Below are 17,348 nucleotides of genomic sequence, written 5' to 3'. Positions count from 1 at the left end.
GGGGGATGGAGAGAGAGAAACATCAATGTGAAAGAGACATTGATTGCCTCCACCATCTGCCCCAACCTGGGCGAGGATGGAACCTGCAACCCAGGTGTGTGCTCTTGACCAGGAATTAAACCCATGACCCTTCCATGTGTGTGTCGACACTAACCACTGGCCAGGACCATTGGTTTTTTTTTTACTCTTAGTAAGGAACTTTAACTTTTTTTTATTGGTACTATCACAGATGTCCCCATTCCTCCTCTACCCCCATTTTGACCACCTCCACCCAGTCCCTGCCCTCCCTTTCCTCTGGCAATCACTACTTGTTTTTAATAAAATTATTTGTGCTTTACAGTGTTGTGTATCATAATCACATACAAAGCAACTTATTTTTACCTCTGCTGTGGTATCGTGTGTTGTATTAGAATTTACCTGGTCCCAAAGATAATTTTTTGTTACTGCAAACTGGATATGCTGAATATCTTGATATAATTATCTTAGCCAACTTCCTTGGTATTGTAGAAGTACATTGCTAGCAGTGGAATTGCTAGATTAAAGGATCTATATATACAATTGCAATGTGATAGGTACTCCCCAGTTGTAAATGGGAACTTGTGTATGTGGGGGTAAGGGGTAGCAACCTGGAAGGAGCCTGCTTTAAGGCTCATGATGTAAGAGGCAACCTGTAGAGGAGCAAGTAAAAAATACAGCACTTTGTTTATGCATGTGCTCTTTAAAAAAAAAAAATTATTGATTTTATTTATTTATTTATTTATTTTTTTATAGAGAGGAAGGGAGAGGGATAGAGAGAAACATTGATCAGCTGCCTCCTGCACACCTCCAAGTGGGAATGTGCCTGAAATCAAGGTACATGCCCTTGACCAGAATCAAACCTGGGACCTTTCAGTCCATAGGTGGACGCTCTATCCACTGAGGCAAATCGGCCAGGGCCATGCATGTGCACTTGAAAAAGACCCCACTTTCAAATTTTACTGTGGAGTTTTGAAACTCAGATTTACATTACTGAAGACATGACATTTGTCAGATGAAACTGCTTCATATGGGACAGTTTTGAAATAGAACAAGGAGAAACTAGTCCACCTTGCAGCCACTTCAAAAATCTGCTATGACTTATTTTTTTGTTTAAAAATATAATTTTATTGATTTTAGAGAGAGGAAGGAAGAGGATAGAAACATTGATGGCCCTAGCCATTTTGGCTCAGTGGGTAGAGTGTTGGTCCAAGGTCAAGGGCACATACCTTGGTGTAGGCTTAATCCCAGCCTTGGTCCAGGTGAGTGCAAGGGGGAACCAATCTGTCTCTCCTCCCTTCCACTCTCTAAAATCGGATCTGCTGCGTCCTGCACACCCCCACTGGGGGTTGAGCCTGCAACCTCCGGTATGTGCACATATCCTGATGGAGAATCAAACTGGGTTCATGGGCTGACACCACTGAGCCACACTGGCCAGGCTGTTAAGATTTAAGTCCATCAAAAAGTAAATTAGCAGCCACTTATTTCTTGTTAGCAGTTTTTATTCTCCTACAGATACTTTACATATATATTGTGTGCACATACAGCGTGCTATAAGTTTTTTGCTGATAATACTAAATGTTCAACATTCTTTTTATTGATTTCAGAGAGGAAGGGAGGGGGAGAGAGAGACACATCAATGAAGAGAGAATCATTGATCGACTGCCTCCTGCATGCCCCCCAGTGGGGATTGAGCACTCAACCTGGGCATGTGTCCTTGACCGGAATCGACCTTTCAGTCCCCAGGCTGACGCTCTATCCACTGACTAGGGCTATGTTCAACATCTTTACATTTTTCTCTCTCATATCTTGGTATTTGCATGCAGTTTCAGAGTTTCCTTTGCATAGATAACAGTTCTCTGTTGATGGACAGTCACTGGTTCTGTTTTTCCAATAGAGCCTGCCTATGACATTTTATTAAGAAGGCAAGGTATTCCCTACCATTCCGTTTGCTCAGAGACATCCATTCACTTCCTGGTGAACATCTCCCTAACAAGCATTTTTACAGCACTTGTTTCTTGCATTACATGGATTTTCCATAGAGGTTTATTTTATTTTGAGGAAATTATTTTAGGAACATAGACTTAAGATCCACATAAATCCCCTCTTCAGCACTTCTGAAGCCTAGAGACCATGAAATCATGACTGCCCCAGCCCCAGGTTCCTGTGTACAAAGGAAAATAGGACCTGGAGGTGGTGTGGGAGTTTTAAAAATATATAGTCAGAGCTTAATGTTGGCCCGATTTTGACATGGGTAAACTCTACCTGGTAAGTTTTCTTTTTGGTTAACATGGCATTAGTTAATGATCAGGGCTGCAGTTATTCTGCCATTATGTCCTTGGACACTTGAGCTGCCTCCAGTTGTAACGCCATTATAAAACAGCGTTGTGATGACCTTTATGCAGGAATGTCGGTGAGGCCAGAGTCTTACTGGGTCAAAGGGGCCCTTCTACTGAAAACCGGCTAGTTCCTGTTGCCCTTAGTAAAGATGGCGGGAGGCGGGGCGCCTCCGCCTTCCGCTGCACCTGATGCCCTCCCTCAACATGGCTGCCTTTGTTTCCGCCCCTTTGGTTTCCTCTTATCGCGTTACTCAGCTACTCAGTAGCGATGGCGGCGGCGATGGCGGCTTCACGCAGATTCCGCGACCTGCCGCTGTGGCGTGAGTCACCTCTTGACCGCGGGCGGTCCGATCGCTGTCATGCTGTCCTAGAAGTCATGTGACGGGGAGGCTGCCCCAGGCCAAGCAGGGTCCGGTCCCTTTAACTCAGGATTCCCCAGGTCTATAGGCCTGTGTCTTACGGTCGGGTCGCTGAGGGCGCCCTGTCCCTAACCTGGGGTCCGTTCCACAACCGAGGGTCTGAAGTGGTTCTCACGTTGAGACCGCTGATAATTGCACCCCTAATCTTAAAACTGTATCCACCTACACTGCGGTCTCTAAGGGTCCCGTGTTCCCCAGTCTAGTGTCACTGAGATGTGTGCCCTCTGCTCTTGAAGGGGGTGTGACCCCAATATGGGGTCATCAAAGGCTCTTCCTTCCTTTGTCTCCTCAGGACTGACAGCCCCCACCCACCTGGGTCTCAACCTTAGCCTTCGCCCCATGAGCTCTGCACAAGATGAGGCCTCCAGAGCAGCCCCCAGTGAAGCCCCACACCACAACTATGAGTCCCTTCGGGTGACAGCTGCCCAGAGGCACATTCTGCATGTACAGCTAAATCGGCCGGAGAAAAGGAATGCCATGAACAAGGCCTTCTGGAGGTCTGGCCTACGGATCCTCCAGAGGAGGCAGAGGCTGAGGGATTGGCTAGGGGTGGGGTAGGGGAGACCGTTGGACATGAAGGTAGGGGATTCCCACCCCAGACACAGCCCTTCCTCACTCCTTGCCCCTCCACAGCGAGATGGTGGAGTGCTTCAACAAGATAGCGCAAGATGCTGACTGTCGGGCTGTGGTGATCTCTGGTGCAGGAAAAATGTTCACTGCAGGTATGAGATGCTCTCCATCCCCACCTGCCTCCCCTTACCCCTAGGTATAGATAAATGCTTTTTTTTTTTTTTTTTTTTAAATGCAGCAAAGAAAGTATAGGTTAATTTACACCCAGAGACAGGTTAGCTAATGGTTAAAGACCTGGCTCCTGGATGGCTTCCAGGGAATGGGTCACACAGGGGGGAAATCATTAATCACGATGACTCAGGGAGTTAAGGTTTCGGTCAGGGTCACGGTCTCTACTGACTGGTAGATGATAGGGTAGGGGGTAGTTGATCAGTGTATCTGGTCCTGATGTCAGCCATGGTGTGGGTTGGCTGCTTTTCTGGGCCTAGAGCTGAAACACATCTGAAGTTTAGATGTTATCTCTAGTTTGACCGAAACTGTCTCTGCGATCAGTAGACCTGAAGCTTTTTTCATAGGATTATTTGGTGCCGATCAGAACCTCGTTGCCCTGAGGACTTAATGACTAAGGGAGTGGTCCTGCAAGGGAGAAGAAGGCAGGTGAGTCAGGGTGCTAGATGAGGCCAGTTTGAATCAAAAGGAAAGAAAGGAGAAAAGGTTACAAGAAACTTCGAAATGAAGTTTCTATGTGGTTATGATCCCCCACCCCCTTTCTTTTGATCATTTCTAATCTTGAGGAATATAGGGCAGCTGGCTAGGACTATAACCATTGTTTGGAACTCTGTACCTAGTCGTTTGCTTGCTTCCATTTCATTTAGGGTTTTTTTTTCTGGAGATTCTTCTGTTCTTTCATTCGTAACGTTGCTTTGTCTCCACATTTTTAAAAATATGTATTTTATTGATTTTTTTATAGAGAGGAAGGGAGAGGGATAGAGAGTTAGAAACATTGATGAGAGAGAAACATTGATTATCTGCCTCCTGCACACCCCCTACTGGGGATGTGCCCGCAACCAAGGTACATGCCCTTGACCGGAATCGAATCTGGGATTCTCGAGTCCACAGGCCAACGCTCTATCTACTGACCCAAACCAGTTAGGGCTGTCTCCACATTTTGGCTGCTTCCCTGTGTTTGTTGCTGTGTACTAGGTAAAGCTGCTATGTCTCCTGGAATTGGTAAGTAGCCTTGTGTGGTAGATGTCCTGTAGGGCCCAGTGGCTCAGCCTCCCCAGTCACCTGAGCTGGGCACTACAGGTGTGTCCCTGTGGGGCTGTGTGCACAGTCTTGTTGTAGTTGAGCCTTTATTGCTATTGGCGTCTCTGGGAGGAATTGACCTCCAGGCTAAGTGGCTGTGAGGACCAGCTGCAACTACAGTGGAAGAGCTGCTGCTGTGCAGGAAGACACCCCTGTGGAGCAGGACTTGCTTCAGTGGGGCTTTGGTGCTCACTGAGTCTGCCCCTTGAGTGTGTCACTTGTGGATGTGTAGAGTTGTAATCTGCTATGGTCTGAAGCTGTAAACCAGGTGCACTGGCTCTGGGCCTCTCAGGAGGTGCAAAGTCAGCCACTGCCTGGGGCCACCCAGCAGAAGCTACAAAGATCTGCAGATGGCTGCTACTTGTGTTGGGCTTGGAAGTACGTAGGCGAGGCCCAGCTGTGAAGCAAGGTAGGCTGGTGCTAGTGCCAGGTCTTGGACCTTTTATTGATAGGTTTTGGGCATGATGACACCAGTCTAAAGCCTGAACCAAGACAGGCCATTTTTATATGGAAAAGCCTTTGTAAACAGCTTGGGTTGGGCCAGATCTCAGGGAAATCACCAGGGTAGAGTGAACAGTGTGGGCCACACTGATGGAAACTCAGATATGGCTGCCAGTTAGCTTTGAGGTGGGGGAGGTCCCAGCACAGGAACAACGACCCCTGCGAGCACACCTGTCTGAGAGAAAGCCACCCCTGATTTCCTGCCCTGATGCCAGAACATCCTCCCCATATGTCCCTGGATTCCCCAAAGCCTCCGCCCAGCGCTGGAGCTCAGAAGTGGGCCATGTAAACTTCATGTGCGGGCCTTTTAAGAGGAACACCTGGGACTCCAGCAGCCTCTGTGTTACTCAGCCACAATCTCCGCAGTTTTTTACAGCCCGAAGTTACAGGGGCTTCTCTCCCCAGCTCTGCAACCCTGGGCTGGGGGCTGGTGTGGGGCTGGGACCACCTTCTTCTCTCGGGAAGACTTGGAGATATCTCTTTCCATTAAAAACATGCCACATGTGAGTGTTGGACCTGCCCATTCTGTGCCTCTGCCCCTCCTACCAGTCTTGATGTGCTTTCTTTGTTACTACTCTAGTTGTAGGACTTCATTCATCCAGATATCAGGTGGTTCAGAATGATGGTTGTTTGTATTTTAGTTGTAATTTTGATGTGGTTGTGGAAGGCAGCAATTACTGGCATTTACCTACGCTGCCATCTTGGTTACCTCAATATCAGAGGGCTGCAGTCAAACACTTTTATTAGAAAAATTCAGGGAGCATCCGACCCGGGAACTCCACCTGCCATGAACCTCTGGGCGGGACAAGTACGGGCCCTGCTCGCTGGCGCAGCTGGACTACCACAGGGAGCAGGCGCCCCACTGTGCAGCCTGGTGAGGCCTCAGACAGGGGCACGGGAGGGAGGGCCTGGCTCCAGCATTGTCCCTGCTGGAGGTGATGGATGCTGTGGGGAACAATAAAACAGTGAAGGGGAAAGAGTGTGGGGGTGAGGGTTGTGCTTGTAAACAAGGAGAGGCTGGTTGAAAACTGTCATCTGAGCCAAGGCTAGTCCCAGATGGAGTGAAAAAGCCCTGGTACAGATGCGGGGGGTGAGGGGGGGAGGGATGGAACTGGTGGAGGGAACAGCAAGTACAAAATCCCGGAGGCAGGAGTGTGCGCAGCTTCTTCTGGGGTCCTCCAGCTAGTGTGGCTGGATTATAGTGGTCCAGAGGGAAGAGGAATAGGAAATGGGATATGTGTGTTTGGGAAGGGGTGAAAATTCAATAAATTCCATAGAGGTAGGTGAGAAGCCTTTGGAAGATTTGGAGCAGAGAAATGATGTCATCCCACTGATTTTTTAAACCAGCTTACTTTAAAAAAAAAAGAAGAAGAAGAAGAAGAAGAAAAATTCAGGTCCGGCTGGCATGGCTCAGTGGTTGAGCATTGACCTATGAGCCAAGAGGTCACGGTTCAATTCCCGATCAGGGCACATGCCCAAGTTGTGGGCTCGGTCTCCAGTGTGGGGTATGCAGAAGCAGCTGATTAGTGATTCTCTCATCATTGATGTTTCTGTCTCTCTCTGCCTCTCCCTTCCTCTCTGAAATCAATTAAAAAATATTTTTAAAAAAGAAAAGGAAAAATTCAGGATCCAGTCCAAAGGTGAACAATTAGATTAAAAAATGCTTTTGTTTATCCTCACCCCAGGTTATTTTTTCCATTGATTTTTTTTTTTTAATCCTCACTCAAGAATATTTTTCCATTGATCTTTAGAGAGAGCAGAAGATAGAGGGAAAGACAGAGAAATATAGATGTGAGAGAAACACATTGATTGGTTGCCTTCTGCATGCACCTCAACCAGGGCCCGGCCAGGGAAGCTTGCAACTAAGGTACGTACCCTTGATTAGAATTGAATCTGCAACCTTTTGGTCTGCAGTCCAATGCTCTATCCATTGAGCCGAACCGGCTAGGCCATTGATTTTTAAAATATATATTTTTATTGCTTTTTAGAGAGAGGTGGAGGGAGAAGGATATGGAGATAGAAACATTGATGAGAGAGGAAGTAATTGCCTGGCTGCTTCCTGCAAGGCCCCCACTGGGGATCGAACCCACAACCTGGGCATGTGCCCTGACTAGAAATCGACCCACCAACCTCTTGGTTCCTGGGTTGACACTCAACCATTGAGCCACATAGCCGGGCTCCATTGATTTTTTTATTTTAGAGAGAGTGGAGGGGAAGGTGGGAGGGGGAGAGCGAGAGGAGAAAAGAGAGAGAAAGACATTGATGTGAAAGAGGCACATCAATTGGTTGCTCCTGCACTTGCCCTGACCAGGGGCCAGGGATTGAGCCTGCAACCGAGGTACGTGCCATTGACTGGAATAAATCCTGTGAGCCTTTAGTCCGTGAGCCAGCGTTCTATCCACTGAGCAAAACTGGCTAGAGCAATATGTTCCTTTTATAACAAGACACAATTGGAAATTGGTTTATTACTAAGACTTTGACTGGAATGTCATTTTTAAAAATATATATATTTTTATTTATTTCAGAGAGGAACGGAGAGGGAGAGAGAGATAGAAGCATCAATGATGAGAGAGAATCATTGATTAGCTGCCTCCTGCACACACCCTACTGGGGATTGAGCCCACAACCTGGGCATGTGCCATTGACCGGAATTGAACCCAGGACCCTTCAGTCCACAGGCCGATACTCTATCCACTGAGCCAAACCGGCTAGGGCTGGAATGTCATTTTTTACATAGACATGCACCAACTCAGATGTCACCAGAAAGTTTTAAGGAATTATTATTGACTTTGGAAGCCGATAAAAGCCCCTTGGAAAGTGGCCTGGTACCCTACTTCCATGGTTCACATTAGTTTTTCCAGAGAAGGAACAAAGGTTGCTTTCTTGGGAGACAACAAGGAAAGAACCTCCAGACATTGTAAAGAACCTTGAGAACCTGAGGAATTCACCCAAATCAATAGGTATTGCAAGCAAATGCTGGTGGCAACTATGTGGCTTGGCTTCTAGCCCTAAGGGGCTAAAGGTCAGTCTGGAGATTCCTTATGAAATTCCAGCAAAGCAGATTTAAAAGAACTTATATGATCAATTACTATTCTTGTCATACTCTCTCCCTCCCTCTCCACCCCCCACCTCTCTAAAAATCAATGGGAAAATATCCTCAGGTGAGGTAGGGAGAAAAATATGTTTCCATATGAGCAATGCTTGTTAATTAGGGTTGTCAGCAGCTTCGAACTTCCCCTTTTATCATTTTAATTTAAAACATTCAAATTCAGCCCAGCTGGTGTTTCTCAGTGATTGACCAGGAGGTCATGGTTCAGTTCTAGATCAGGCACATGCCTGGGTTGTGGGCTCGATTCCCCAGTATGGGGGCATGTAGGAGGCAGCCGATTGGTGATTCTCTTTCATCACTGGTTTCTCTCTTCCCCTCTCTGAAATCAATAAAAATTTTTAAATAAAATATTCAAATTCAGAAATTAGTCCAACTGAACATGACAGAACATGATTTAAGGTCCTTAACCTCTGAAAATCTTTTTTTTTTTTTTTTTGGTCAGTAAAGTGTGTTATAATAATAACATGCTTTCATGTAATTACCCAACACACATGAACTGATTCCCAGTTCCATGTCTCTTGGATCTTTTTTTTTTTTTTTTAATCTCTACATTTTAATATATTTTATTGATTTTTCACAGAGAGGAAGGGAGAGGGATAGAGAGCTAGAAACATCTATGAGAGAGAGACATCGACCAGCTGCCTCCTGCACACCCCCCACCAGGGGATGTGCCCGCAACCAATGTACATGCCCTTGACCGGAATCGAACCTGGGACCCTCCAGTCCGCAGACCAACGCTCTATCCACTGAGCCAAACCGGTTTCGGCCTCTTGGATCTTTTGATTGTCCCTCAGGTCTGTTGCTGAAATGGTAATTCCCATGGACCAGATCCCTGATTCCTTTGTCATCTCTATTATGTTAAGCCTATCCAGTTAGTTTTACAATTTCTGATAATGTAGTTTAGAGTTTTCAAATTTCCATTTGGTTCTATATATATTTTCCATTTCTCTGCTGAACTTTCATGTCTTTTTATTTATCATGAGTATATCTTTCTTTGTGCCATTGAGCATAGTTGTAATGGCTGCTTTAAAATCTTTGTCTCCTTATTTCAACATCTGGGTCACCTTTAGGTCAATCTCTGTTTTTTTATCTTTTCTTTTGAAAAAAAAATAGGTCTCATATTTATTTTTCTTTGTATTTGGAGTAACTTTGGATTGTATCCTGGATATTGGGATATTGGAAGATGTTGTGGAAACTTTGGATCCTACTATAGAACTCCAAAGAGTGTTGAGATTCCTGTTTTATCAGCTTAGTTGGAATCAGCTTTTAAATCTTTTGGGCTGCATGCATGGTTCATAGATCAGCAATAAATTTGGGCAAAGTCTATACACAGAATTTGGAGCTCCCCTCTCTGGCTGTCTCCTTTCCTTTGTGGAATTTACCCCCTTACTTTCAGCAGCTGGCCTCACCCTGACTCTGTCTTCTGGTTCTACAAGCACAACTTCAGCGTGGCCTTGGGCTAAAAGCTCTAAAAACTGGTAACTCCCTCAGTGCCAGAACCTTTTTTAAGTGACAGCTCTCTCTTTTTTTTTTTTTTTTATAATATATTTCATTGATTTTTTACAGAGAGGAAGGGAGCGGGATAGAGAGCTAGAAACATCGATGAGAGAGAAACATCGATCAGCTGCCTCCTGCACACCCCCTCCCGGGGATGCGCCCGCAACCAAGGTACATGCCTCTGACCAGAATCGAACCTGGGACCCTTCAGTCCGCAGGCCGACGCTCTATCCACCGAGCCAAACCGGTTAGGGCGTGACAACTCTCTTCCCACTTTCCTTCTTGCTCATTCCACTCAATGGATAGAGCATTGGACTGCAGACCAAAAGGTTGCAGATTCAATTCTAATCTCTTTAGAATCTTCCCTGTGCTGTAGAGTAGCTGTTTGTATCTTGTCCAACCAGAGCACGTAGTTGTCACCTGTGAGATGAAGTGAGGCATCACAGAAACATTTCTGACTTTGCTTGTGGGCTCCGCTGAGGAGCAGAGGTTGGGCTGCAGTCACAGCCCCTTAGCTCCTGATCCCTGGCCCAGCAGCAGCGTGGCCTGCGGGGAGACTTTGAAGCGGCCCATGGAGGTGGAGGCAGCCCTGCTGAGCGGGGGTTCCCTAAGCAGCAGTGCTGTGCCTTCTGCCTGGCCCACTCCTCAGGCCCTGGATGCCGAGCCGTAGTCACTTCAGATGCACATCCCACTGTGCCTCCCAGCCCCAGAGCAAATGTTTCAGAACAAAACAAGAATACCCTCATTATCAGAGGTGGAGACATTTCTCAGTTTTTGATCAGTCCCTGGCTGGCGGGGCATGTGCTGGAGGCAACCAGTCGATGTTTCTCTCTGTCTCTGTCTCTCTGTCTCTGTCTCTCTGTCTCTGTCTTTCTCTCTCTCTCTCTCTCTCTCTCCCTTCCTCCCTCCCTCCCCCTTCCTCTCTCTCTAAAGTCAATAAAAATATATTTTAAAATAAATAAAAATAAAAAAGCATATACTTGAGTGAGGATTAAAAAAAAAAGTTCTTAATCAGAATGAAGCTTGTATTCAGAAAGTCATCTCACTCCTCAGCACTCACAGCACCTAGTTCTCCAGGTTTCTCCTCAACGAAGAGGGACCAGCCCACCATTGCTCTCCACCATGTTGGGATAATATGCAGGCATCTCTTAGAAGACCGTGAATCCCCTGGCCGATGTTGTTCAGTGGTTAAAGCGGCGGCTCATGCACCAAAAGGTTACAGGTTTGATTCCCTGTCATGGGCACATACCTAAGTCAGAGTGCCCCAGGTACGTGTAGGAGGCAACCAATCAGTATCTCTCACATCAATCCTTCTCTCTCTCTCCTCCTCCCTCTCCCCGCTCCCTGCCTTCCTCCCTCCTTTCCACTCTTTCTGAAAAGCAATGGATAAAAATATCCTCAAGTGAGGGTTAACAAAAAGAAAAGAAATAGCCCATACTTCATGTAGCATTTGTGAGGTGTGAGGTGTCATCGCATTTCACACATGTTTCTTCTCCCACAACCCTAGGAGACAGGTTCAGCTCCATCCCCATTTTACTAGTATATATGCTGAAACTCCAGCCCAGAGGAAGGAAGAAATGCCCAGTTCTCACAGGTGGTAAGTGGCAGAGCCAGGATTTCTGACCTGGAGCCGCCTGGCTGCCGAGTCCCCTTGCCGATAAACCACTAAGTGACTGTAACCCAGGTACCTGACATGCTGGTTCAAAGCAAGGGCTCTAGCCGAAACCGGTTTGGCTCAGTGGATAGAGCGTCGGTCTGCAGACTGAAAGGTCCCAGGTTCGATTCCGGTCAAGGGCATGTACCTTGGTTGCGGGCACATCCCCAGTGGGGGGTGTGCAGGAGGCAACTGATCGATGTTTCTCTCTCATCGATGTTTCTAGCTCTCTATCCCTCTCCCTTCCTCTCTGTAAAAAGTCAATAAAATATATTTAAAAAAAACAAAGCAAGGGCTCTGGTCCCAGAGCCAGCCACTCCCCCGGGTGCCTCCTGCGCACGCCCCTTCAGCTCTGAGTTGCAGTTTCCTCCTCTGAAGAGAATGGAGGTAACAGCACCCAGCTCAGGTTTCTGTGAGGATTCAATGAGCGCAGATGCATAAAACATCGATACATGGGAAACTTTGTTGATGGAGCTGTTATTTGTGATTATGAATAACTTCATTATGATTGTGGAACATTTCAAGATTCTCAGGAGAATGTGATGGCGGACTTCACTGCCGGGAGTGGTTCTCACTGTGGAGGGGAACCCCTTGTGTTCTGGTCAGGGGCCCTTACTTCACGGGGTTGTAAAAGCCAGTGTCTGCAGGTCCAGGTAAACCAGAAAAACCAGTGGAGGCAGGGATCACAGGGTGCCTAGCTGGGCTTGTCTGGGAGTCACGTGGCTCCCGTGAGTCACTCGGACTTCTCAGACATGGAGTGGAAGAAGCGCTCAGACTGATCCAGGTTCTGGCCTCTACTGAAATGGAGTCTGTAATAGCAACGTGTGATGCCCTAAATGCCAGGCACGGCTTAAAGCTTCGTCTTCTTGAAGTCCTGCAGCCTTGTCAGCTCTCAGCAGGGCTTTACCCTCATTTTACAGAGAGGAAACCCAAGGCCCAGAGGATGAAGTGACCTGGACAAGGACACCGGGGTCCCATCTATTTATTTATTTATTTATTTATTTAAATATATTTTCTTGATTTCAGAGAGGGAGAGATAGAAACATCAATGATGAGAGAGAATCATTGATTTGGTGCTTCCTGCACGCCCCACCCCTATTGGGGATCGAGCCCACTATCTGGGCTTGTGCCTTGGATGGGAATCAAACCTGGAACCCTTCAGTCCACAGGCCAACGCTCTATCCATTGAGCCAAATCAGCTGGGGCCAGGGGATCCCATCTTAAGCATATTTAACTTGCACAAATTCATCTCTACCCTGAGCCGACACTCCTCCCGTCTCATTTAAACAAGCTGTGGAGGCAACCAAGTCTGAGAGTGGGGTGTGGCTGTTTGTGGGAATGATTTTTCAGGTTTGTTAACCCGATTGTTAGGGGACAGGCAGCAGGATGAGCATGATTCAGCTGAGGAGGGAAAAAGTGAAGGATGATTCTGTTTAGAACTGTCCATAGCCCTATCTCAGCGTAAAAGCCACAGTCCTCCTCTTGGCTCAGGAGGCCCCACACTGCTGGCCCGGTCACCTCTCTGACCTTGACTCTTCCCACTTTCCTTCTTGCTCGTTCCACTTCAGCTACCCTGGCCTCCTCCATGGTCCTCACACAGACCAGGGGCATTCCTACCACTGGCTGTTCCTGACATTCGGAACTCTTATCCCGGATGTCCCTGTAGTTCCCTGTCTCTTCTCCACATCTTTTTTTTTTTTTAATTATTATTTTAAATATATTTTTATTGACTTCAGAGGGGAAGAGGGAGGTAGAGAGAGATAAAACATCAATGGTGAGAGAGAATCATCGATTGGCTGCCTCCTGCACACCCCCTACTGGGGATCAAGCCCGCAACCCAGGCATGTGCCATTGACCGGAATCAAACCCGGGACCCTTCAGTCCGCAGGCTGACGCTCTATCCACTGAGCCAAACCAGGTAGGGCCTCTTCTCCATATCTTTACTCAAATGTCACCTTTTCAGTGAGTGGGTCCCTGACACCCAGTACAATACTGCAGGAGTCCTCACTGCACACTCACTCACTTTCCATCCCATTGTCCTTCTTTAGTTTTCACATTGATCGTCATCTGACAACATGTATTTTCGTACGTGTTTGTCTTTCCCATAGAAGGGCAGCTCCGTGAGGACAGGAATTGTCTGTATTGTTCACTTATTGAGCTCCTCCTGTGTACTAGACTTTGTTTAGCCACTGGGATCCGGAGGTGGACAAAGACAAAACTCCCCGGCTCCTGGCGCTGTCATCCGAGATGGGAGATGGGCACTAAGTGAGATGAGCACCACATTATGCGGTAGCAGCGCCGGCGCTAGGCAGAGGAAGGAGGTGGAAGGTGACGACGGCTGCTATTTAGCCAGGGTAGCCAGAGCCGGCCTTGCTGAGGAGATGACTTTTGAGCTGTGTCCTGGACAGAGATGGAATCTGTCTTGGGATCAGAACAGGGGGACGGACTGTTTTACGCCGAGGGAACCGGAGGCCCAAAGGCCCTGAGAGGGACTGTGTTGTGTTGTTGGAGACGTGTGTGCCCAAAGGAATAGGTTGGGAATGATTTTGGTGCTGAGCTGGCAAGGCATTGGCAAAGACCTTGCATTTTATTCCAAGTAAGTGGGTTGGGAAGGAAGAAGAGAGGGCCCTGAAGTGTCTACATCTTCCCCCCGGCTGTGTGTGGGGAGCAGCCTGTGGGGGCAGGATGGTAGCCAGAGGGTAGGGGTCATGGGGACTGACGAGTGGAGCAAAGGTCAGGTTTGGGATTGTCTTGCAAGTTGGAGCCCCCAGAATTGCTGCATCTCAGGAACCACTAGCAGCACTGACTCGATTGCTCAAACCAAAACCTGGCGGCCAGGCTGTCTGGCATTTGGTGCAAAGCATGACCTTGGGCAAGTGACTTAAATCCCCCGTGCCTCAGTTTGTCCCATAAAATGGAGATAGTGAGAGGACCCACCTCAGAGGGTTGTTGTGAGGGAAAAGTGAGCAGGAAAGGTTGACTTTTATTTCACCACCCCTTGCTGAGCCCTAGGTGAGTTGCTTTCTCCACTGCGGTGGTTTGAGGGTTCAAACAGGCTGAGCCCAGGTTCTCACCTCCAGCTGGGGCAGTGGAGGCTACATGAGCCTCCTCACACCTCCCACTAGGTATCGACCTCGTGGACATGGCTTCAGACCTCCTTCAGCCTCAAGGAGATGATGTGGCTCGCATAAGCTGGTACCTGCGTAACCTCATCTCCAGATACCAAGAGACCTTCAGCGTCATCGAGAAGGTGACTGGGGGCCGGGAAGGCACGCCTTCTGTCCATCTCTCCTGGGCCCGCCCTAACCCCACCCCTCTCGTTTTCTTCCAGTGCCCCAAACCCGTGATTGCAGCCATCCACGGGGGCTGCATCGGCGGAGGTGAGTCTACAACCCCCATCCCGGAACTCATTCCGGCTGTGTGCCTGTTGGCTGCTGCCTTCTGCCTCAGCCCGTGGCCTCCAGCCTCAGATCCATTGCTAGCTGGGTTTTGTACCAAACTGCAACCCCCTGGGCCTGGGCGGAGGGTTGGTCCTCATGGTTGTTCAGTGCCCAGGGCTTCTGCCTGCCAGGTGTGGACCTCATCACCGCCTGTGACATCCGGTACTGTGCCCAGGATGCTTTCTTTCAGGTGAAGGTGAGTCACCCCCCCAGCTTCTGCTTCTCTGAGTCCTGCTTAACGCTGGGCGAAGAGCGGCCGTCAGGGCAGAGCAGTGACAGTGCAGGCTCGGGAGGTGGGAATGAGGAGGGAGGGCCCGCAACAAGCCCAGCCGGCTTCACGGAAGAGCTCATCAGAAATGACCCTTAAGAAGTAAGGCTTGGCCCTAACCGGTTTGGCTCAGTGGATAGAGCGTTGGCCTGCGGACTCAAGGGTCCCAGGTTCGATTCCGGTCAAGGGCATGTACATTGGTTGAGGGCACATCCCCGGTAGGAGGTGTGCAGGAGGCAGCTGATCGATGTTTCTAGCTCTCTATCCCTCTCTCTCCCTTCCTCTCTGTAAAAAATCAATAAAATATATATTTTTTTTAAAAAAAAAGAAGTAAGGCTTGGTCATGGAGGAATTAAAGGGTAGGGCATGCAGTCCAGGTGAGGTCAGGAGCGAGTAAAGAATGGGGACGGGGCAGGCTGGGGACGCTGCATCATGGAGTCAGTGCCTCCTCAGAGGGTGGGAGGCAGGATGGAGCCCATCGATGCAGGAAGGGGGTGAACCAAGCGCGGTTAAGAAGCACTTCACTCTGGAGAGAGACGTGGCAGACCCGGAAGAACGGAGATGGCCGAGGAATTGGAAGGTGGACTCTGGCCTGAAGGAATCTCCTTTGGGAAAGAAAGGGAATGGAGTATTGAGGGGAGGAGCATCTGAGCGAGGGGTGGAGTGAGACCTCTACGACGAGTGCCGCATTTCACCGGCCAGTATCGGGCAGAGACCAAGAACTGACGGGATTGCTACCCGCAGGAGGTGGACGTGGGTTTGGCTGCTGATGTGGGAACGCTGCAGCGTCTGCCCAGAGTCGTCGGGAATCAGAGGTGGGTAGGGACACGTGGGGGAAGGGACCGAAGGGCATCTCTGGACCTGGGGTGACCGCTGGCCCTGATACCCTGCCCTCCTGCAGCCTGGTCAACGAGCTGGCCTTCACCGCCCGCAAGATGATGGCTGATGAGGCCCTGAGCAGCGGGCTGGTCAGGTAGGCTGCGCCGGTGCTGGTGAGGAGCTCGGGGCCAGCCAGGCCTGGGTGGGGCTCTCTGGGTCCCTGGGAATTCTTATTCATGGATTCCACGGGGCTTCCTCTCTCTGAATGGTCAGTTCTTTATTCTGGAGTGTCGTGCCCTGATTGGTCCATTTCATGGGAGGAGGGGGGGGTGTCTTCTGCTTTCTACTGTGATTGGCCACTTCTAATATGGGAGGTAAGGTAGAGAACCCTCTCAGACCCCCGATTCCAGATGCCCTTCATTTGCAGCCGAATATTCCCAGACAAGGAGGTCATGCTGGACGCGGCCTTCAACCTGGCGGCGGAGATTTCCAGCAAGAGCCCCGTGGCGGTTCAGGGCACCAAAATCAACCTGCTCTACTCCCGCGACCATTCAGTGGCCGAGGGCCTCAATTTCATGGTAAGGCTCTCCATCTGACCAATCACAACCCTTCTCTGATCCCAGAGCAACCAATCAGAGCTCAGCGGCCTCTGCAGGCCTTTTCCTCTGATTGGTGTGCTGCTATGTCCCCGTTTTTCATTGGTCCAACTCCAGTCTTGCCCTATCCTTCCATTATTCTCTGCCCTCTCTATCTAGACATCCTGGAACATGAGCATGCTGCAAACCCAGGACATCGTTAAGTCTGTCCAGGCAGCCATGGAGAAGAAGGACATGAAGAGTGTCACCTTCTCCAAGCTCTGAGAGCCCCCACGTCCTAGGCCCGGCCTGGGGTCTGGCTTTGACCAACCTTATGCGTGTGTTTCCTCATCTCCAGAGGGAGATAGTAAAGATGGCCACCTTGCTGCCTTCTCACCCAGTCTCCCAGTTTATGACTCTGTGACACTGGTTTCTTCATGTCCAGGGCCATACCTTCACCCCACGAACAATAAAGCAGAGTCAAGAACCTGGTGTCCTTATTGGAGATGGGAGAGTGGGAAGGAGTAAGATGCACGTGGTGACCCATAGACCACAGCTGGCAGGTTGGGAAGAGAGCGTTGGCCAATGGGAATGGGAGCCAGGCCGGTGATGGCCACGCAGAGCTGGCGGTGGGCAGGGCAGGGCCAAAGACAGCCTGGCATGGATGGAGCAAGCAGGGGTGCAGCTCGAGGGCAGTGTTCACCCCGCCTGACCCCTCTCACTGCTTAATGGGATCTGGCGCTGAAGTCTGGCGAGGATGCCATTACTATCTAGCCAGCTGCCTCATTTCTTTAAGCTTGAGGTTTTCTCATTCAGCCTATCTAATAAAGAGGG

At 49.0% G+C, this 17,348-nt stretch overlaps 1 protein-coding gene across 1 annotated transcript; it reads left to right on the top strand.

Moving 5' to 3' along the window:
- Positions 1-2,543: 2,543 nt before the first annotated feature.
- ECH1 (enoyl-CoA hydratase 1) lies at positions 2,544-17,067 on the top strand (the record flags this gene model as incomplete). The annotated part of the gene is given in 12 exon segments (XM_079799548.1): positions 2,544-2,562; positions 2,565-2,609; positions 2,612-2,674; positions 3,066-3,270; positions 3,407-3,495; positions 14,538-14,662; positions 14,744-14,792; positions 14,984-15,048; positions 15,865-15,935; positions 16,022-16,093; positions 16,367-16,517; positions 16,695-17,067. Coding segments are annotated over 12 exon segments (1,059 nt in total). The 3' UTR covers positions 16,800-17,067.
- Positions 17,068-17,348: the final 281 nt, after the last annotated feature.

This window comes from Cnephaeus nilssonii, assembly GCF_951640355.1.
Source record: "Cnephaeus nilssonii genome assembly, chromosome: 20".
NCBI lineage: Eukaryota > Metazoa > Chordata > Mammalia > Chiroptera > Vespertilionidae > Cnephaeus > Cnephaeus nilssonii.
This window is presented reverse-complemented; position numbering and strand designations above follow the sequence as displayed.